Below are 23,545 nucleotides of genomic sequence, written 5' to 3' on the forward strand. Positions count from 1 at the left end.
ACTGATTTTTAATACTTTCAGCGTAAAAACAGGAACCTAGACAGCAAAAATCTTACAAAGCAATTCTTCTATGTAAAACGCACAGTAAAATAAAGAGGAATAGTATAATATTACATGGTTTTGAACCGGCTCTTCCAGTTCAGTCATAGCAGACAAAGTAACACCAGAACTAACCCGAATTTGTAAGATGTGAGAGAACTGTAACAGAGAATAATAGGTTTTAATTGCTGTTCGAAACTTAATTTCTCTCTCAGCAATAAAAGGACAGCATGCCATTTGCAAAGTAAACAATTCCCCTGACCAGCACAAGGGAAACAGCGGTGATTGGGTCCCAGATGGTGGCCGAGGCCAAGTGCACTGTTAGAATGTGTGTCTCTTTCATAGTCCTGGCACTAATCCAGCCTCCCACATCAGGCTCCGGAGAGGGCTCACTAACCTGTTTCCAAGTCTTCCATTCCTGGACTTGGGCCTGTAATTTTTTTCAATGCTGGTTATCATTTCATTAGCCCCACATTTTACAAGTGTGGGCCATCCCAATTTATCTGTGTCAGCCAGTACTTAACTGGTTCAAAACCCTGTTATATAGTCACACTTCTACAAACTACGACTCAAAAAGCAACAAAATGCACAGCATTAAAAAGCAAAGCTGTTTGCCAGGAGAGAAAATGTTAAAGTTTAAAGTTCAAGCATTACAAAAATAAAAAACAAACGAACAACAACAACAAGAAAAACATTGTTCAGAACATGGAAACCCATAAAGTAAACACCACTAACGTGAAGATAATATCTTAATGGTAAATCTTGAAGTATGAATGGTAACTAGACAAAATAAGCAACTGTGCTTCTTTCAATACAAATAACTAAATGTGCATGCGAAGCAGAACCAGGCAAGGAAGACAGAATCATCTAGGGACCTGTGTCCTGACCTACGCAGCTGTAGGCTTCCCCAGCAGTGGAATTGCTGCCATGTGAGCCAGCCAACAGGAGTGGCCACAGTCCTCTGGAATCAGGCGGCTCCTCCGAGGAGGAAACAGCTGGGAGCCTGAGCAAGTTATCTACTCTCCTGACATCTGCTGCAATACTCCTGTTGCCGCATTCCTTTTGTTCATTTCCATGACTCAAACACCTCGACAGAAACCAGGGGTCCACTTCATTGTATTCTGATAATTCCAGACTCTGGTGTAATCAATGATTGGTTTGCAATTCACTAGTGCTGCTAAGTTAATATTTAAAACAAACACTACTATTCTATATAGAAATAAACTAACTACCATATATACTTGTGTTTTTCAGCATGGGTTTAATGCAGTTTTGTGGTAAAAATATGTGCCTCGGCTGATATTCGGGTTTGCTTATATTTGAGTGTCTACAGTAAGTCTATGACCCTCCTGCCCCTTCCTCCCCATCATCTCCATCCACCTCAGCAGAAGTGGAAATATAGAGTACATTCTTCTAAAATAAGACTTTTAGCTTGCATTCTCATTCTACCATACTCCAACATTGAGATATTGGCAAGTAATTTAAACTCTGTAAACCTCGGTTTCCTCAGCTGTAAAACTGGGATTTATGCATTGAATATTTATGCATAAATCCATTTGGAGGATTAGGTGGAGCATAAAATGCACATAGTAAAGTATTTGTCCCCAATAAGAATCATGTCTTCTTCAATTACAGTTTAACTCTATTCTGATTTCTCCAAAATATCATTTCCAGAGTAATTTTTATGAGAGATGTCCACACTATCCCATGAAGTTTATAATTTATAGTTAACTCAAAATCTTTCTATAGACAGTTTTCTCCAGTTACAATAGTAAGCTCACTGGGCATGCGTGTATGCAACCCCTTCCTGTTTGTTTATTTTCTTCTGTATCACAATTTTATCAGTCCAATAAACCAAACTATCAAAAAACTTACATAAAGAATAGCCTTTTCCCATTTGTTATCCAAAAATATATTTTCTTGTTCATATTTATATTGATGTCTTTTATACATATTCAAGTTGACGAATGCTTTCGAGAGCCTTCTGCATTCAAATGGTAGTGACAACACTATGTGAACAAAATAGTAAGGAACCGTCCTTCTCTTGGCATAGGAAAATAAAATGCCCATCAACAGCCACATATATAAATGCTACCACTTCCATGGAGTGGCTGGTAGTTAAGAACCATAAGGTTAACAGTCTAACACACCACACTACCAGAGGCCTAAAGATATTCCCTCTAGAAAACTGGATCCCCTATGCACATTCTCCTAAACCATGGTCCTCCCCACGGTCCAGAAGAAGATTCTCATTCACAGTGTCAGTGATATTTAAGGGATATGAAAATAAAAATGAGGAAGGAAAAAGTATTGAGGTTCAAAAGGGAACTGAAGAAATGATGTGGAAGTTACATCTGATTTTCAGGTAGGCTTATACTCGAGTGTACACAGAACATCTGGCCTCCTCCAGCTACTAAAGGGAGAAAGAGAATCCAGCTCCCTAAGTTCCAAAGGCGAATTCCTATGAGATAAACCTCCAACCTCTGCCCATCTGCATCCTACTCCGATACCAACCTTTCCCCTCATACTACACTTATTCTCTGAGCTTCACCAATGAGTTTCAATGGCCGCATAAAATTCACGGACATGATTCATGGTTGTGTAACTTATTAGGGAAGCTTACAGGTGAGAAGAGCACTGTTAGGATTAGGAGTTACAGGCTGCACTGCTCACTACAATGTCAGCAGCTGTTGTACAAGAGAAAGACAAGCTTTGTGCGCCAGAAAGACTTGTTGCTGTCGGTAGGTGTCAGCTAGTTGGTTCTGACCCCTAGCAAACCAATCCTCAACAGAAATATTTATAGCCTCGGAGGCCCAAAGGAACGGCTCTACTTTTCCCTCCAGGGTGACGATGAGTTAGAATCAACTTATTAACAGTAGTAGTCGTAGTCATGGTAGTAGTACAGCAGATTACAAAAGGTTAAGGATACAGTAATTTTGTCTGCAGATCTCTTTTCAAATATGCTGGAAGGCATGTTTTTTTTCTAGTCTTAAGTTTTTCAGTCACATGGTCCCTCTGTCCTGCCCAAGCAAGGGTTATAAAGCTCTTCAATTCTCAACCACTCCAGTAGGTCAGAATTTTTAAATTATTTCAAGTTCGGCTCCACCTTTCCCTCATTATATTACAATCCATTGGTACTGGGCCTGATTAGAACAATCGGTAGTGGTGTCTTCTAAGCCATCTGGTCCCAAGGTAGAGGAGGCTGTGGTACCTGAAGACAGTTCTGTAGCTCTCTTATCAGAGTCTTTGTTTTCCTGTTCTCTGGTTTGTTTTGGATGGCATGAAGATAGGCCAATGGCTGTATTTTAATCTTCAGATTCTAAGTAAAGATTCTGAGACAAAATGATGCTGCCTCTCAATTAGAAGAATGTGCAACTAGAATGGAAAATTATAACCACATGAGAATAAACAGTAAATTCATGAGTAGTAAGAAAAAAATTAGTAAGAGATTAAGTAATTTTTAAATTAAATATTTTCAGGGAAAAGTTCAACACATAAGATATTCAATTAAAAATTTAAATACTGCCAGGGAAATTTTAAATACTTAAGATATTGCAATGGAACTTCCAAATGTATGTGAGATAGAGTCTGAAGTTATTGCTGCCTGCCCATTACACACTGCGACTGGATCCACCGCACAATGTGAGCAGTCTGGAAAACTGGTTGTGCAGACAGAACACATCGTGGCTAGGGGAGCTTGATAGGGTTATGAGAGATGAGGAAGCTCATTTAGAAGAGAGGACAAAATGAGGAAATGACAATAAATGAGTGACTGGAAGGTCTGTTTGAAGAATTTGAAAGGTAGTGTATTAGCCTGGGTGGGTACCTTAGATAAACAAATCCACAGAAACTCATATGTGTAAGGCAGAGTTTTATATAAAGGTTAAGTGCACATTAAGAAAACATCCCAAACCAGCGCTGGCCAAACCCACAAGTCCAATATTAACCCATAAGTCTGACACCAATCCACCAAATCCTCTTCCATCTCACAAAACACATGCAATGAACCCGACAACAGGTGGAAAGCTGAATCAGTGAGTGTGTGTGTGTTAGTCTGCGTACTCTGGAGGAACAAATGCATGGACATGCATATGTGTATAAGAAAGAGTTTTATATAAAAGAGGAATTGAACATTGAGAAAACATTCCAACCCAATTCAGTCCAAGGCCATAAGTTTGATATTAGCTCATATGTTGGATACCAATTTATAAAGTCCTCTTCAGACTCACGAAGCACATGTGATGAAGTCAAATGCAGGACGATCACAAGCCAGTGGGTAGAAAGTCTTTGGGTCCAGTGGTGTTGTAAGCATCTCAGTACTGGCAGGGGTCTCTCTGTGGCTTCTCGGGCATCAGAGGTCTGGTTGCATCCATGTGGCTTATCTTCTGCAATGTCTCCTCAGGAGTAGCAGAGAGAAAAAGATGTCTTCCACCTCCAAGGAGGAAGTACCAGATTTCCCAGAATTCTCAGGAGAAGGCCATGCCCACAGAAGTCTCATTGGCTATCTCCAGATTGACAGCCTAGACTCCACCCCTACTCTCTTAATCCTTAAATTTATACCAGATTAGGTGATTCCCACAGTTTGTAAACATCTCAGCACTGGCAGGGGACTCCACACAGCTGCTCCAGCACCCAGAGCTGCACCGGGGTAGGTCCATGTGGCTTCTCCTCAGGGATGTCTTGAGGGAAGTGAGCCTTGCCAGCTGAAGCAGGGAACTGGCTAGGACAGCTGCACCCTGGTCCAGCCATTAGAAAGCAAGAGACCTGAGAACTAGAAAGGCGAGGCTCACCAAGTCATTTATCCCTCTGCCCTTAAATTAATCCCACATGTTTATCAGCCAGGTTGGCACAATAAACTTTAACTATCTCAGGTAGTAAGATTTTTTGAATAAACAGGATAAAAAAAGTGTTGGAAAGGTGCCAATGTAAAGTCATAGGAGAAAAGGCAACTAATTTAGATTTATTGCAATAATTTATAACAATTGTAAAAGGTTCTGAAACATAGATGTTAGTCATGGAAATGCTCAAGAAGAGGATAAAGTCAAGAGATAACAAAAGTGAAAATTTCAATTTCTGACAAATAATGAACTGGTATGAATATCTCCATACATTAAATGATCCCAAGTGGTCCTGTGGGTGAGGCGCTGCGCGGCTCACTGCTGCTCTGTGCTTTAGTTGAGTCTCTAGCTGCTCCCACAAATTTGTAGTCTCAGAAACCCTACGCAGACTCACTCACCGGGCGTCAGAATCAACTCAAAGCCTTCATTTTTGTACTATTTGAGCCAAGCCAGTTTTTCTCTGATACAACCATCTTATTAATTATTGTTGTTATTTTCTTAAGATTTGTGCTTTTCAGAGTTTACAAAAATTTCAACATAAACTCCTTTGAACTTCTTGAAATGTCCCCAAATGTTGATGAGGCATTCTATCATTTAACTGAAAAGTTTTAATCTGATAAATATCCTGGTAAATAAATATTCCCCAAAGCACAGCATTGCTTCCTTCCTGTATGCTCTTACTGTCATATAATATATGATTAATATGTGTGCAATCAAGGCAATTTTCCAACATTCTAATGAAAACAGGACTCAGAGTAGTCCAGTCTTAGGCCAAGCCATTTTGAGAAGCAGAAATTTGGCTAACCCTACAAAGGCAATAGCCATAGCTACTATGGGTTTCTCTATCATTTCAGCTAATGCAAATGCCCATTGGGAATGCAAAGAATATTAAAAAAGAATTACATCAACACTAGTTTTACTTATAGCTATAAAGTTAACATTTCACCCTTGTTCTTGATAATTTATCCATTCCTACTGTGCATTGTCACAATAGAATGTGAAATATAAGTTTATAATTAATATTTATTCTAACTAATTCTCTTAACTAGAGCAAGGCTTTTCTAAAACAGAAAAGGAATAATCCAGCTAAATCCATCCTCTAAATTTCTTGTTTCACAGATTAAATGGTCCAAAGAGATTGACTACCTTAAGTAAATGTCTCTTAGGCTGATTATTTACTTATTCATTCATTGTATGCACTCATCTATATATTGATTTATTCGATTTCTATAAAATCATAATGCACAAAGATAGGATTAAGGGCAGAGCAAAGAATTAGTTTCATGTTTAGATTTATTGCCTTGCCAGCATAAATCACCAATAGAGTATCAAAAGTATCTAGATATTTAAAATATATAATAATGCACAAGGTGATTCTAAATATTTCTACAAACACCGAAGCATACAAGAAAAAAGGAGGAAATAGGTGGCTGGCAAAGACATTGTGGAGAAGGTTACAAGGGGATGCACCTTATAGGTTTGAGCAGATAGAGACAGAGAAGGCTGGGATATCAGGCAAAAGAATCAGCTCCCATTTTATTTGCAGAGTGGATTTCTATATGAGTAAATACATTGTGTGAATGTATGCGTTTTTCAAAAGTTTGCTAAAATATCAAAATATACTTTTTAACATTTTGAATTCATTATCCACACACACACATATGAGTTAGACTTGGCAGAAAAGTAAAATCAAAACACTTTCTATGAAGTCAGAAGTGTGCATGGTGATTTTAGTGTTAATACTGCACTAAATTGTGATGTTCATCAAGGTACAGACAAACTCCCAAGAAGGTCAACAACTGCAAGAGCGTGCTAATACTGGACCACAAGCTAGTCTAGGACGAGTTAGAAACCAGAAGCTTTGACTTAGCTGCTCACAAAATATGATAAAGTAAATGAGTGAAAAAGACATCAATCATAAAGAAAACAGCCAGGTCACCATTTGAAAGTGAGACTTCAGACAGATGTGCAGTATTTAGAAAAAGGATATTTCACTTGCCTTCCCAGGGCAATGAATTAAGTCATCTAGGGAAAACAATATTTAAACCAAGATTGTTTAAAGTGTGAATGATACCCATGAGAATGTAATGGCATATCTACACGATACTATAAGGAAACCTTCATATACACTGTAATATACATGAAAAATAAGGACCTCCTTTCACATCTGCGACTCCCTATGTTTATCAACAATAGAACAATGCCTAGGAATTAGTGGGCACTTCATTAAGAAATAGTACCAACTGATTACAACAGACATATTCAAAGAATTTTGTTCACAACTTGTACAAGAACAAGAAACCATGCAGTTTTATATAGACTAAATAGTCTCTTTTTTCTTCAGCCACTCACGTTACTTACTTTTGCACCCTGGTATCCCTCTACCAATCCTCATCTCACAGCATGCTTTATGTTCCAGCTACAAAGAAATGTGGATTATAGACATACAAGCTGCAGGTAACCTTCAGCCACCAACCTTACTGTCTTCTGCCTCCTTGGCTTTTCCTAGGAAGGATTTCTTCTCTCCAAATTCACAGGTTGATTTTAATGTGAGTTGACAAGAAAGCATGGAGCAATCTGGTTCAGTAAGTTCCAGGGGTCTTGAAGAACAGTGCTGTGACCCAGTAGCGCCAAGATTCGGTATCAGAAGAGCTGGATGAACAGGCTTTGACCCAACAGCTGGCTGCCTGAGTTTTGAGGCAACCCCAAGAACAGGCATTGCTTCTATGAAAGTATCTTTTTGCTGCCAAAGAAAATGCTTCTAACCTCAGTCTGGTAGACTCCAACTTTAGTTTTCCAGAACAAATACTTTAAACAAAACTAGCAGTCAACTTCATTTAAAAAAAGAAAAGAAAAAAGATACCCTCCCACCCCTAAACCCTAATACAGCTTCTTTCAGGAAAGGCAAAACTTCCTTTCATCCTTACTGAAGTATCTCTTCTCGGTTGCTGCCTTGAATTCATATAATCTCTCTCTCTCTCTCTCTCTCTCTCTCTCTCTCTCTCTCTCTCTCTCTCTCTCTCTCTCTCTCTCTCTCTCTCTCTCTCTCTCTTTCTCTCTCTCTCTCTCTCTCCCCTCCTGTAACAGTAAACTGCTAAGAAGTGCCTTCCCTAGGATCTCAGATCTCCTAGTCCTGCACTGGCTTCTCCCTCTCCCAGGCTCCCAGTGAAACAGAAGGAAAACAAAAGGAAAAGCCTTTCAGCCCAACTGTCAAAGCAGCCCAAAGACCACAATAGTAGGAGGACACCAGTTCTTCCTGACTTCAGAAATAACCAGCCTGCATTCTTTTTTTAAAGAAAATCTTATTTTCCTCTAGCCATGAAAAAAAAAAGTAAAGCAAGAAAGTAAAAAAAATGGACACAATTAATGGCCAAAACAAACAGCTGTTGGAAGAACTTTTGGCCCGGAAACAATCTCAGCAATGAAGCTGTTTGTCTGATTTCCAGCTATCTTCCATTAATGACAGCCGAGAGCCACGGTGTTCATTCTCTGTTTCATCCCATGAAATCAGGTTAAGTTCACGCTGTGGTGCAACTAGCTAAGGCTGCTAAATCACTCAGCAGACCATGCCTGCTGAGGTTACGAAAACATCCCAGATGCAGAATGAGCATCCACCACGCACAACTGGTGTTTCTAAATGTGATAGAGATAAAAATAATGAACAGTTTCACATTAAATATTTGTGTAGAAAGCATGGCATAACTATATCTGGGCTAGGTACTTTATCATCATTCCAATGTGCATTCTGTGGTGCCAGCTATTTCCCCCACTTTATAGGAAGGATAACAAAGACTTGGGGACAAAGAGTAAATTGATCACTGGCAGGCAGCTGGAAAGTAGAGTAATCAAAGTCCCTTTCAAAATAACCAAATAATTTAAAGTGACATTATAATTCAAGATCATGAAACCCACCTTTATACCCTAAACTTTAAGAAACACAGAAAGATGTACTCAGTGACTAGGAACCATGTTGCTTGCATTACTTAAGATGATTTTGTTCTAATCTTACCACATTCTGTTTCCTATGAGAGCAGGAGAGTGCCTTTTGCAAAAGGTGCATTTTAAGGAAAACATCTAATATGCATTCCTAATTGCCATGCAAATATATGTGCTTAGATAACATTTACCAAAGTCCTTTCCATCATTTGGTAAAAATATTTTTTATGCCATCGTGTTAAGGTTCAGGTTCAATTTCCAAGGAGAACTCGGTGAATTTCACTTCCCTCATATTTCTGTTGGACATTTCTATTAAGCACAGATATATTTACTCCGGTTTTATTCCCTTTTAAAAAAATACATGTTAGTGTCATAAAAATAGCCTAATGATTAGAAATAATGCAAGTGAAAAAGTGGCTACTTAGTATACCCTCACTAAGTGCGATCATTGCCGACATTGTGACCATTATTATGGAAAATGTCTCTCGATAGTAAAGAAATTATTTTCTTTGGTAGTATTCCCAGCTACATAAATCACTATATCGTTTTAGTTAAGATGGACTAAATTGAACATAAAACAGGCACTAACTAAAGTTAAATTTATATATTGTTGCTGATACAGCAAATTAGAAATCTGCAGGCTTTTGAAAAAACCAAGTGAGCTTTGTCCATCGAGATAATAAGGACGGCGGCATCACTAGTACTGACGAAGAGAGGATTTGATCGCTCTGAGCAAGAAGCTAATTACTTTGGGATTTAAAGCCCATTTGGCACAACCTAGTCCCTTTTAGAGACTATAAAATAGAACTGGCAGTGTTCATGCTCCTGAAATAAGATTTAGCTTCCACAACAAGATATCGGTATATACTTTGTAAGCCTCATATAAAGCCTTGGGTGAGGCCAACAGTTAAACTCTAGGCTGCTAACTCAATGGTTGAATGTTCAAGATCCCTTAGAGCAGTGGTTCTCAACCTTCCTAATGCCCCGACCCTCCCTTTAATGTAGTTCCTCATGTTGCGGTGACCCCCACCCCAACCATAAAATTATTTTTGTTGCTACTTCATAACTGTAATTTGGCTACTGTTATGATTCATAACAGTAGCCAATCATAACCCCAAAGGGGTTGTGATCCACAGTTTGAGAACCGCTTCCCTAGAGGTACCTAGGAAGAAATGTCTACTGATTTGCTTCCCAAATTCAGCCATTGAAAGCATCCTCTTGCATGTGGAGCACAGTTCTACATAGATGTACAAGAGGTTGTCCTGAGTCACAATCAGTGTTACAAGCAACTAGGTTTAATCCTCACGGTGCGAACACAATGGTGTGCATAAGACAAGACTTGTGATTAAAAAAGAAAAAGGTTTGAAGACCATTCAAGACCTGTGCAACTTTTGGAACAAATCACAGGCAAAAATAATAATTGCCACCTCACAAGATAATCTGGACCACCCAAGTTTAAGCAGGTCAGCCCAGAACTCTGTCTTTTAAGTAGACATGTCAGCAATTCCTTAATAAGGACAGGGGAGGAAATCCAGATGAATGGTCATTGAGAATGGCACAGGGAGGAGCGAACCTGGAGATATTTCAGATCGGTACAGCGCGAGGGTGTGCCCACGTGATGAGGGAGACCAAGACACAAGCACACATGCTTGATTTTCTTAAAATTGAGTTGGAAGTGTTCATGCTGGCTGTCTTGCATCCAGGCTGAGGAGTTCTTGCCTCATCAAAACTTATAATGCTACTCCATCTATTCTGACTCTCTTTTACCAGAACACATCACATATTAATATTCACCCCTCTACTTAACACCAGAAAACGAGCTGGTTGGTGCTTTAGAACCATGCACGGGGGCAGCACATACTGTGATTCATGTTACAAACGGAAAAAAAAAAGTTTTAAAACTGTTTACAGGCAATAAAATGTCACTCGGAAACATCTTTTACAACTTGATTATTGTTATTGTTAGCTGCCCTAGGCTCGTGGTGTACAGTCGGAACAATCCATTATCATCAGTAGCATTTTCATTGGCTGGTTGTTGAAAGCTGGTAGCAGGTCTTTTTTGCCTAGTTGTTTCAGTCGGGAAGCTCTACAGGAACCTGTTCGGCATCACAGAGGCATGAAAGACTCCACCGGCAGACAACTGGTGGCTGTGCTTGAGGTGCATCAATCGGGATCACACCCAGGTGTCCCTCGTGGAAGGCAAGAATCCTACCTTGCCCCTACAAGCCATTTTTTACCTACTTCGGTGAGGAGCTACTGGCATCTTGAAGGCTCATGAGCAGCTCACCAAGGTATAACTATTGGTCTCTCCCCATCTGGAGGAAAGAAGAAAGAATGCATAGGAACAAACAAACATCAGTCTCTTCAACCCTGAGACCAGAAGAACCAGATGGTCTCCAGCTACCACTACCAACTGGTCTGAGCAGGAGGACCACATTAGAAGGTCTGCGAGCAGCAGGAGGAAAATGTGGGCCCAAACCCAAAAGATACTAGGATTATTGGTCAGTTAGAGATGGGTAGAACAGAGACCAGTAGAATTCCCAGTGTACGGCCTCAGTCACCCTTGAAATCAAGAACTTAGCTCACCACTGTCTTAGAATAATCAACCATTTAAAATCAAAAGGGCAGTATTTACCCAAAGACAAAGTTTTTGGAGCATTAGGAAAGTAGGAGTGGAACAGAAATCATGGGAAGTGGAATAATTGATATTATATTGATTCTATTGCAATGGATAGAGTGAACTAAAATATTTATGAATTGTTGAAAGTATGATCACAACTGATGGTTCACTCTGTGAATATCACCTAATTCACAATTAAAATATTTTTTATCTTTTAAAGGCGATTCTTACTCATGGCAGCTTCTTGTGTTTCAGGGTAGACCCTATGCTCCACAAGATTTTTAAGAGCTGTGGCCTTTCATAAATAAATTTCCATCACAGATCATATAAATGCACTCTGATGTAAATAATAGGAATAAAACTTAGTAGTCATTGTTGACTGGGTCGGCAAAACAACATTCAGCAGTCACAAAAACAAATGAACTTATTATAGAGGATCTATTGTAATTCAGGAGCTGTCATGTCATTTTGCCCTAAGAGAGCATATTACCGTGTTGAGGGATAGGATGCAAAGGCACTGAGAATCTAAGTAATTGATTTAAAGTCAAACTTTGTTACATGTAATGACTATGAAGCTCCAAGTGTGTTCCTCGAGTCAAGATAAAAAACTGCCACCTGCCTGCTGGTGCTGGGATGTGCCATGGAGCCTATCTTCGGACTCGTCAAATACTTTGTGCCAGGGTAGAGCTTGCCCCATAGAATTTGCTTGGCCGTAATATTTATTGAAGTGGATTGTCAAGAGTTTTTCCTGAAGAAGATGCTTTGAGTTAGCAGCCAAGCACTTGGTCCTTTGTGCAACTTGGGTCCCTTCCACTACATGGAATGATTGCTAAACTAGACATTTCTGTATCCTTCCCAAGCCAAATGAGTAGGAATCCTGAGGAAGAGAGAAGTGCTGATACCTCACCATAAATCAGTGTATTAACCTGTACTCTAGAATCTTATGCCCACACTACAGAAGTTCTATAGCGCAGCTGGTTAGGGATAATTGCAGGCCCGGAAAGGGAAAGAGCAAGGAAGTGCTCCTTGATCTTCACTCGATCCTAAGAAGTTGTTCTTGTGTTCACATTAGACCTAAATTCCCATTGGTTTGTTATTTCCCTTCATCTAGCTTAGGGTTGTCCTTATGCCTACAAATGAAAACGGCCTCATTGGTTGTAGAATGTTTGCTCAATTGAGTTAGATTGTCTTCTTGACAGAATGTGAGCATTTAATTACGAAATAATATGCAATATAGTGAGTCTGGGGTTAAAACTTTTACATAAGCCCGATTTAAAACCTTGTGGTTTGTTTTAACCTTTTCTTGCCAGACTCGTCCCGGCATCACTGTTTCCCCACCCGCAGCTACCGGGAGACAATCTGAAGCTTGGAGAAGCACCCTCCCTGCAGTAGAAGGGATGCGGGCAATAAGCCAGGCGGCGTCTTTATGGTGGTTTGAAACAGGAGAAAGGAAGGCAAACCAGCTGGCTAAACATAAAAGCAGGTGGTGAGTGCAAAGGAAGCCATGATAAAACACTCTGTGGGCTTTTCAGACTGTGCGTGATCGGCACCACGACGGGTCTGTCTCGGGAGAGTCGGCACTGGCTGCCTTTGCTCGAGGGCATGCACTCCCCATGTGACAGGCTTCCTCCGAATACGCCGCTGATGGACTTGACGGACCTAATAAAATCCATCAAATTCGGAAGGCCCCTTACCCCTACAGTATAATGAAGTTCAACTGCACTGAGCTTTGAAATGGCATCAACACTCGCGCTGGAGGGCATCAGCCCCGAGTCATCTGGAAAACGGACATCTATGTTATTAAAAAAGAAAGCACGTGGACGGTCTTGCCAGATACATTTCAGTGCTCCAATACGATGGCAGACCTTGCACGTCTAAATGAATACATATATATAGTGTTAGGATCTTTACAAAATAGTTATACTTGCAAGACTATCCCTGTCACCACACATGCGCACAAATGCACTGTGTTAAGAAAAGGTGCCTTAAGCCAAGTCACGGCAGATTGGTTCTGGGAAACACAGTCAAACAATTTTAGCCACAACAATATATGAAAAGATGGTTTTACAAGAATATTTCTTTCGCTATTTTTACCCTGTTAGCTTTATTATTTCCAGATATTTTTGCATGTCCCATGCAAATGAGCAATAGCTCAAATAAAGAGGGGCAGCAGATACAGCCAAATGTACACTTGGAGGAAGGGCATGCACATTTTAAAGGTATCAATAAAAATGTTTGCAAACGTTGAACATTGTAGTGATGAAGATTTGCAGGAATATTACTTGGGGTTTACTCATTCCTACATTCCAAGCATCCTGAACCATTGCAGATAACAGGGCTGTTTTGTTGTTTTGTGACCTAGCGTTAACAAGCCTATGCTGTTTCACTCTTGGATATATTGAAACTGCATTTGCGTTTCTTCCAGTTATTGAGAAGAAATAGCTTCTACAGATTTCTTCTGAACCTTTTCCTTTTAGGCGCAGGCTAACAAAATCATCAATGTATGATTTGAATCCAAAACTTATGAAAATAAATTCTGCCTCTGATCAGAGAACAGGCAATTCTTGTAGCTCCAGCCAAAGGTCTAGGTTTCAGATGTATTTATTGCTCAAATCCATTCTAAGAGACCACCCAGGGAAACCACACAAATCAATAGCTTCACATAGGTGGTCTATCAGGTCAAATAACATTTCACTACGACTTTGGGGGGATGTTTCCAAAAAGCTATAGAGGAGTATGTGTGCATGTGGGTGTGTATTGGGATTAATAAATTGAGGCAAGCTGCCTTATTGTTCTCCCATTATAAATGCAAAGAAATAGGACAGGGAATTAGTAAGTGTGATAACAAAAACCAGGGGGTCTGTTTCCACTCTCCTACCAAGATGAGTGTTTATTTTATTCAGCTGCTGATCTATATTAAATACAAATAAAATATAATTACGATGTATTGAGGAAAGATGTGTCAGCACTTCAATGGGAAGTTGTAGAAAGTACATGTTCATCTTGAGCTTCCATTTATTCCCTGAGTCGTGATAGTGAATCAACATCGCTACTTGTAGTGTCTTACACCTCTGGAATTGAACCGTGCATAAACTTCCCGGATGTACACATTAGCCCTACACTCAAAGTCCAGATCTACATTGGTCAATTTTACTAAAATAATTTTCCTTTACATACAGAAATAAACTGGGAGCAATAATTGTCCCACGTCGTCTCTCTCTCTCTCAACCCATGGATGAATTTAAGATATCCTCACTATATTACCTTCCACTGTATGGAGTCAGTTCTGACCCTCAGTGACTCTATAGGGTTTCCACAGCTGCCAGTCCTTACAGGAGAAGACATCCGCAGCTTTCTGCCACGGAAAAGGTGATGGTCTTAAAGCACAGGCCCGGCAGTGCCACCAAGGAGCCCGGTGCTGCCCACTGCAAGGCCAGCAGCAGGATCCACTGGGGAGGCTTTCTGTTCCCGGAAAGAGTTATGGCCTGAGAAGTCCACAGGGGCAGTTCTATTCAGTCATGAGCCAAAATCAGCCCAATACCAGTCAATTTGGTGATTTTTTTTTCCGGTGGAGGGTCTATATTGTAAATGTACAGATAATACAAGGTGATATGCCAAAAAATCAGAATTTTTTCAAAGCAATGTATTTAAGTTTTAAAATAAAACAACCTTCAAAGTACTCTGCATTACACTTAATACATTTGTCAAATCTGCAATTCCATTCTTGGAAACATTTTTTCAAACTCATCCTTTGGATGGCTGACAGTACCTCCCTCATTTTTTTTCTTCACCTCTTTTAAGTTGTCAAATCACTGTCCTTTCATGTCCCTTTGGGGACACAAAAAAAGAAAGTCATGTGGAACAAGGTCAGGTGAGTGAGGTTCTTGGGGCAAGAAAGGCATGCTGTTTTTTGCCAAAATCTGGTGCACTGAGATGGCTGCATGAGTTTTAGAGAAATAGTATGTAAGAGACCTTCTTAAATGCTTTTTAAAATGTATATTTTGTAAAAATTTGGAGAGATTCCATATTAAACAAAACCCAGGAATAAGGAACATGTACTTCTAACCTGCTATCAATTAGCAGATTGTATCTGTGTTTGACCCTAGCAAATCAGTTTAAATTTCCAGGAAGAGTTAACTCTTCTGTTTTCCTAATAATGCTAATATTCACTTTAGACAAGTGGGAAGAGTGAAGGGGAGTTGCCTAAAAATTGTATATGGTTCCCAGAACTTTTTTTAAGCCACATTTTTGCCAAATTCTACAAAAGCAACAAGAAATGGAAGCCAACCGATGCCACTATAACTGATAGCTATTTCCTCAGTCACTGGGAATGCCTACAGCAGATGTTACTGATATGGGGGAAATTCACACTGCCAGACTGACCTGGAATGAAGTAGCAGTAGTGTTGCTCGTTGTTGTGTATGTGCCGTGGACTTGACCCGTCTCACTGTGACCCTCTGCACCACAGAAGAAAGCGCTGCACGACTGGAGTGCCCGATTCCATTTGGCAGTCGCCGTGCAGTGGTCCTGTTGAGGGGCTGCCTCTTTTCTGATGATGCTCAGTTCACCAAGCACGATGCCCTTCTTCGGAACTGGTCTCTCCTGACAACGTGGGCAAAGGGTGAGAGGAAGTCTCGCTATCCTCACTTTAAGGAGAATTCTGCCTGTCTTTTTGCCAAGACAGATTTGGTGGTTTTTCTAGCAGACCGTGGCACTTTACCTACACTTTGTCTACGTAATTCAAATGTATCGATTTTCCGTGCCCTCTCTTACTTATTGTCCAGCTTGCATATGCATATAAAATGATTGAAAATGCCATGCCTTGAGTGAACCCTAGTAGATTTGCTGAAATGGGACAAGCTAAACTCTATCAACAATGAGTACAATGTATTTTACATCTGAACTTGGAATCTAGGACCAAGGAAATTAGTTATTGATTAACTCTAATTAGTAAAATTTGACTTGCTAATAGAGACCTTGGTTCTCATGCCCTTTATCATTATTAAAATAATACCCCTCACACATCTTTCTGAATGTGATATAGTAAATATTCCTTCTCTAAATACAGGAAAAATTAAAGACAAAATTATAAAAATGGAAAGATAATTAATGTACTACTTATCTCATATATTTTATGATGAAGATTGTTAGATGTTAAGCTGGATTTCTACACATGTATTGCTTTGTTCCAGATTTTCTTAACCAAAGGGTTAGTCTTTATATGAAGTCAATGGAAATAAGAGTTTTAGGACTCAAATATCTTTAGTCCCTGGAGTAACACTGCCAACTTCCCACACATTTGACAAGAAAAACAAATCAAAACAAAAACAAGCCAATAAAACAAAATACTTTGAACACGTAAGATGGAAAGTTTCATAATTCTAATGGGTGGGATGGTCTCTTCTTCCTTAAAGCCAGTTTTCCTGTTTCCTATTAAACATTAAAATGCTCATTAGGAACTATGTTATTTTCATAAAGCAGTTTCAAAATCGTGTCTGAAGCCCCAAACGTTTTAGAAGTTTTATTCTTTTAATTATCACGGCAATCACAGCAAACTTGCATTTTCTGCTGTAGATCTCGCCTGAATCTCAGAAGAAAAAATACCTAGATTTCTCTGACAGTACCAGTGCAAGCCAAAACCCACTGCCACCAAATGGCCCCCCATTCACCGTACCTCTAAAGGACTAGTATATAACTGTGCCATAGGGTCTCACAGGCTGTAAATCTTCATGAAATCAGACAGACAGCCTCATCTTTCTCCCATGGGGCAGCTGGTGAGTTTGAACTGCTGACCTGGTGATTAGCAGCCCAGTGTTTAACCTGATATCAGTGCTCCTTGAGGATAACATTGCTTAAAAAGTTATTCAAATAATTAAACTTCCATTTTCCCTTCAGTAGCTGTTGTTGGTATTCATCAGGGGAAAAACGTCCTTAGCGTCCCCACCACGAAGAAGTCCAGTTCTCCCCACACTGGTTTTACCACACCTTTGCTTCTAAATCTGCTTATTGGAGCATTTCTAACACATATCATTTCAGTGTCCCAAAGCCAGTTATAATAAGCTCAGCCTACTAGGTGTTGGCATCTTGTCGGTACCTACCCAAAACTGTGACAGGAGCTGCAAAACTTCCGAGAAACATATTTCTGAAGCGGAATTTACCCTTAAGGATTGCAAATGAGGTAAATTAAGAGATCCGTGGTGACTCCCCCGCACCCCCCAACCAGTTTTGGTTTTAAAATCTGATTTAAATAACAAACATATGGTGACCATAACTGCTATAGTGTACATAAACAAGAAAATAATCACAATAATATGCCATGAAAACTGTAATAAAGGTGAAGTGGCCAGCTAATTGCCCATCTGGCAATGCGAAAAGCTGAAATGGAGAGAATATTTTGCTAGCGAAACCTCAAGAGAAGTTAGCCTTAGCCGCTGCTGCAAGAGCACGGTGCCATCTTGATGGAGTCACAGATAGACCTGTGCAAAGCATTTTAATCAATGAGCAATCCATCCAGGAAGCTGTAACAACAACAACAAAATTATGAAAAGAAAACTCAGCATTTTTCCTTCTTGGATTTCTCTGTGGGGAATTTAACTTGAACAAAACTCCTCTGGCAAACAGCAGAGGAGCATTATTCACAGAGAATATTCAATAGAAATGTAAATTTATGAGGGCATTTTAAAGAAAGTGCAGCAATTCCAGGTAAACTTACAAGATTCTGTTAGCCTTAAAAAAGCAAAGTGAAACAAAACAAAACACCAAGTTCACTGTTATGGAGCTGATGATGCCACTCCCAGCAACTCTACAGGGCTGGGTAGAAGTACTGGCCCTGTGAGTTCCCCAGTCTGGAGCTGTTTACAGGAGTGGAAAGCACTTTCTCCTGCAGAATGGCTGGAGGTTTTACACTGCAGACTTGGAGGATCCCAGTCCAACTCATAACCACGACGTCACCTGGGATCCTTCGGTGACACTTAGATAGGTGTTAAAGCGCTCTCCAGCGTGTCCTCCTTTTATCTCCATTTACAGCTGACTAATGTCAATCTTTCCACAGCATCTTCATCCCTACAAAGCTTACATACATTGACCACTACAGTAGATGTCATAAATTAAGATGATTGTTTCCAATCAAGGGTCAGTAAATAGTCAATCCAAAGATATAAAAAGCATGACACATTAGAAAAGATCATAGGGGTGGACATGCTGAGTTGAAACAGTTTGACATTAACCGGTTTAAAAACAAAACAAACTAACAAAAACACTTAAAAATTACCATATATACTCAGGTATAAGTTGACCTGAATATCAGCAGAGGCACCCATTTTGACCACAAAAACTGCATTTTAAAAAGTACAGAAAAACTCAGCTTATACACGAGTATATATGGTAGTTTTGTCTGTCTGAAAAAATTCATGAAATTATATACATGCATAAATTCATGAAATTACATATATAATTCACACACACACACTTCACTACTCTCTTTAAAGGGAGCGCCAGATGCACTGAGACTAAGCATTGGACAACAAACCGCGAGGTCCGCAATTCTACTCCCTGAAAGAGTTACAGTCTGAGAAATCCAATGGGCCAGTTCTACGTTGACACACAGAGTTGCCATATGTCAGAATTAACGTGAGGGCAGTGAGTTGGGTTTGATTTTTAACTCTCTCTGAACTATTAGTTTTAAATAATCACTGGAAAACTGCTCTCTCCAGTTTTGGTAGCTAACCAAGGGGAGTGGACAAAGTTCTAAATTCATTCACTTCTTTTAAATACTCCTTTATATATGCAAACATTTTTCTACATTTCTTTCAGGGATTAGGGTGAAAGGGTAGTAAAAATGGAGGCAAATATAAAAGCTATCTTGTCCGTGGGTGATGCCACGCAGAGGTAGGTGCACAACGAACAATGGCTGGGGGTTGGGGGAGTGGTGGGGGGGCAATGTGCAGAGTCCTTGACTGGCCGGGGAGCCAGGGCGAGGTCAGCAGAAGTGGCTTTATCTTCCATTTTGTCCGGGAGCATATGTTTGCAGTGGAGAACATGCTTCCGAGCAGCTATGAATAATAGACTCAGAGCAAAGGGAGCAAAGAGAAGCTATCATCTCAGAAGCTATCTGGAAATCATATCCAGGAAGTGAAAACTGTGGATTCCCACTTTACAGAAGACTGTCGAATGCTTCTCTTGCTAAAACATGTGTACCGAGCTATATTGGTCATATAATAAAGATGGATGGCCAAGGAATTTGAAGATATAGGTAAATACATTAGATGAGCTATTGAAGTATAATGCTTGATAAAATAACCGTCTATAATTCTAGATGTGCTGCTGCTAGTATGTTTAACAATCTTCATTCTCGACTCTTGCCATTCAGTATTACCTTGCTCTCCTCCTAAACATGCTTTGCAATTTTCCATGGAGCTCAACCCATTCTTTCTTAATGAGTCTGCCATCAGACGTCTCCCGCCTTTGAAATTCTATCTTATATTTCCCAATACTCCAGCTCTTACTCCCATGTCCTCAAAAATATCATCTGGTTTATGAGACTAACTTGACATATAACATAATGCATTTCAGCTTTTCCCTTGGTATAGACTCATCTATTAAGTGGTTTTAAATGCCATAAATTATTCATGAAAAATTACCCAATATCCCTTACATATCAGTTCTTCATTTTATTTGTACATCTAAAATATGTCAAGCACCACACTCAAGTTTTAGCTTCGATAGATCATAATTAGCAAACAAAAACTAGAGTGTACAGTTCAGAAAGGATGTGCAGAAGACAGGTAGGGGATAAAAGAGCTGATGAGTGAAGATTGCTCAGTAAGCCACTCAGAAACCCACTAGGGTTTCCTAGCACAAAGTGATGATTATATGAGATTACAATATAATTCTAAGGTGCAACTGACTGGAAAAATAACTTGGAAGGCCATGTATCAGGGACGATGTATCAGGAATTTGGCATGTCTCATATTCAACCTACATAGAGTAAAGACTCTTAGCTTATCCAATTTTTAAAGGAAAGGCCAGTATTTACTGTGTGCCATTGAAACCGTACATGCTGTGATCCTAGTGATTAGAAATTAATCCTATCACAGCACAGCAACATCTTTGCAGTACAAGGTATTCAAGTTTCACCACTTGGATTTTTAAAGAAACTACATCACTGCCCACTCCAGTATTCTCCTGACCAAGGCCAACCCTCGTTTGCTTCAATGTAAACAATGTAAGTAACTGTAATCTCATAATTAAAAGGCTGTATTAAGTTAAATAGTAAGTTTTGACTAAAATTACAGCAGAGACTTTCGGGAAATAGTTTGCTTTTGTGTTACTTATTTCTTCAGACTAAGATTTTACTTGGAAATCATGAAGACCATCTGACGGGCAGCACATAGAGCCCACACAAAAGTCCAGACCTGGGGAGCCTGCACGCCAGCACTGTCTCATCTCCACTCTCTCTTACAACCCTCCTCACGCTCATGGGCAGGCTGGTTCCATTCTTGACAGTCCTCAGGGACGTCTCCATTCTCGGTGCCAAGGGTAGTGCCCGCAACGTCAAAGGCACACGCCTCCACTCTTTCAGAAAAGGGGGACAAAGAGTGGCCTGCTCCTCCAAAAGGAGGGCTTTTCACTTAAGAGGATCGGATACTTTGGTGACTAAGGCAAGGCAGAGTTGTTCCAATCCAGGGTCTTTTCAAACGCCTCTTATGCATACAAATGTTGGACAATGAAATAGGGTTGATTGATACAAATTGTGGTGTTGGTTAATAACGTTGAATAAATCAGGGGTCGCCATCATTTAAGAAGACATACAACAAGAATTATCCTTAGAAGCCAGGATGGATGACATTGGCTTCTGGGCCTGCCAAGAAATGGCAGCAGGGTAATATCTGACCTCTTCTGGCTTCCATGGGGAGGCGAATACAACACCACAACAGTCCAAGGCTAATTACCACAAAGCAGAAGTTAAACATGCCTCTACTTCCCATCCTTCTTTATTCAGACACCAGCTATCCCTCCCATGACGCTCTACTTCTCTGACAGCCTCAGTAATTCATTGCCATGACCACAGAAAACTCACAGGCTATACTGATGATTATAGGAGTGTGTTAGGAAAGTTAAGACATTACAAAATCTTAAGGCCAGAGTTCTTTTGTCTACAGTGCCTCTTCTCAGTCATGTAGACAAGCATGCCTATCAGATTCTTGGCCTCTGCCTCCAAGGAACAGAAACGATGTCCACGGCTCTCCCTCATGGTCTCGCATTGAGCCTCCACTCTGTTCCCCAATCTCAGCACTGCACCTCTGCTCTACCTCATGACCTAGGTGCTGTAGGCTCTGGGACATCTGCTTCTGCCACTGCGGGCAGGGAATTCGCACGTGCTCCACTGGTGGCTCTTTTTCTTGATGAATGAAGGATTCTCTCTCTCTGCATCTGAAATCTTGAAGAATGAAGGATTCTCTCTCTCTGCATCTAAAATGGCTTGCTGTTACCAATTAGACTGTAAAACTGACTAATTTCCTTCATACTGTTTCACATATTCTATTTGCCTGTTCCCACTCTATCATTTGATGGAATTATAGAAGCTATGATTAGAAGAGCCATATGAAGGAATTTCACTTCACTACAACATGGCATCAAGCAAAACTAATCACTAGAAATGGACTGCTTTTGGTAGTTCAGAATTAGTGAAAATAACATAAATTCTCAATGAGAGAATGATTCAATATCCACAACAACAGAACTCAGATGCTGGAGATGGGGCAGGACCAGATCAGGTTACATTCTATTACACATGACTGTCAATGGTCAGAACAGAATACATACCAACTAATAACATGTCACAACATGATTTTTCCTACTATATGTTATGATAGATATTTATCTTGTTTATGAAGACCTCTTTTCTATGACTGCTGTAAGGAAGTTACATATGCTAATGACAGCTACATATGCTCTAGGACAACCGAGAATTCCCCCCCCCCCAAATTTTGGTTCAGTGATACAAATTTGAACATAATTTATTGCCTTTGATTATTCTCTGTTCTTAGGAGACAAGTGCCTTAAGGGCGCTCAGTTCTCTGTCACATTCTAGCTCAGACTGTGGCCAGGTTCCTAAAAGTGGGGGCCATATGGAACTCCTTCAATAGAGGCCACAGCTTCCTCTCCATCCTCCATCTCTCTGATTTCTAGATGGTTTTATTTCTTGCATTAGCTAGCCCTCAAAGAACAGTTGCTGGCAGGGAGTAACAGCAAGATTACATTAATTAGAATGATAAAAGACACCTTTTGCCACCAAACACTTGAAAATCCTTTATCTATTCTGCCTAAGGCACCTTAGTGGCTTTCCTTCAAAACAGGAAAATATCTTCATTTGGGGGAAAAAAAACAAAAACATAGACTAAAGTAATTTAAAAATAGATAAACTCTAGAGGTAATAAAATGAGAGAGTTAATCAGCACTAAGGAAACTTAAAAAAGTGTGAAAGTGACCATCAGCGATAAGCACTTAAAATCAAGTAAACGATCACAGAAAGCACGCTCTATGGGTTTACAAATGTACAAGCATGCAGATTTTGCCTGTCCTGCTTTTTTCCCTCGTGAAAGCCTAATTTGTGGAAAATGCAGAACACATGTGCTCAGTCAAGTCCAGCTCGCTCATGCCTAAGCAGAATGGGCACCGTTCTTTGTTATTCCAGCCCACCTACCAATGATCATCTTTAATTAGGCTAGTGCTTTCTAGATAAGGCACACATTTGTGTTTCTCCTGAGTCCAGATCTTTTCTATTTGTTAATCAACCCAAACACCGATTGCCTCTCTGCCTTCTTTCTGCCTACCCAGTCTTCTACAGCGACCTCCTGGTCTTTTACAAGGACAGCCTTTGACAATTTCAACTGTCATTGAATCTTCACATTGGATTTCGAACCTTCCTTACTCACTCCTCGGGTGCTCAGAGCACGGTGTTAGGTACTGGAAAAGCTACAGTGAGCAAAATGGACTTAGTCCTTCTGAATATTAGGGAAGAATTGTACAATAAAATTAGAGAATGCTAAGAGAAAGCTTAGACTGTCTCTATAAAAAATGATTTTTTTTGAAAATTAAAGAATTTGAAATA

General features: G+C 40.0%; 1 protein-coding gene across 9 annotated transcripts in view; it reads right to left on the reverse strand.

The window, feature by feature from the left end:
- NAV3 (neuron navigator 3) overlaps positions 1 to 23,545 on the reverse strand; it is a 924,907-nt gene that overhangs the window by 395,690 nt on the left and 505,672 nt on the right. For 6 of the 9 annotated variants that reach the window (XM_075551247.1, XM_075551246.1, XM_075551242.1 and 3 more), the window contains exon 1: positions 7,354 to 7,689. The exons of 1 other annotated variant lie outside the window; for it this stretch is intronic. In XM_075551247.1, coding sequence (XP_075407362.1) covers positions 7,354 to 7,596 — 243 coding nt within the window. In that variant the 5' untranslated portion in view covers positions 7,597 to 7,689. Of the gene's footprint in view, positions 1 to 7,353; positions 7,691 to 23,545 lie in introns of those variants that run through there. 2 more of the 9 variants (XM_075551243.1, XM_075551240.1) reach the window with 2 other exon arrangements.

This window comes from Tenrec ecaudatus, chromosome 6, assembly GCF_050624435.1.
Source record: "Tenrec ecaudatus isolate mTenEca1 chromosome 6, mTenEca1.hap1, whole genome shotgun sequence".
Classification (NCBI taxonomy): Eukaryota; Metazoa; Chordata; class Mammalia; order Afrosoricida; family Tenrecidae; genus Tenrec; species Tenrec ecaudatus.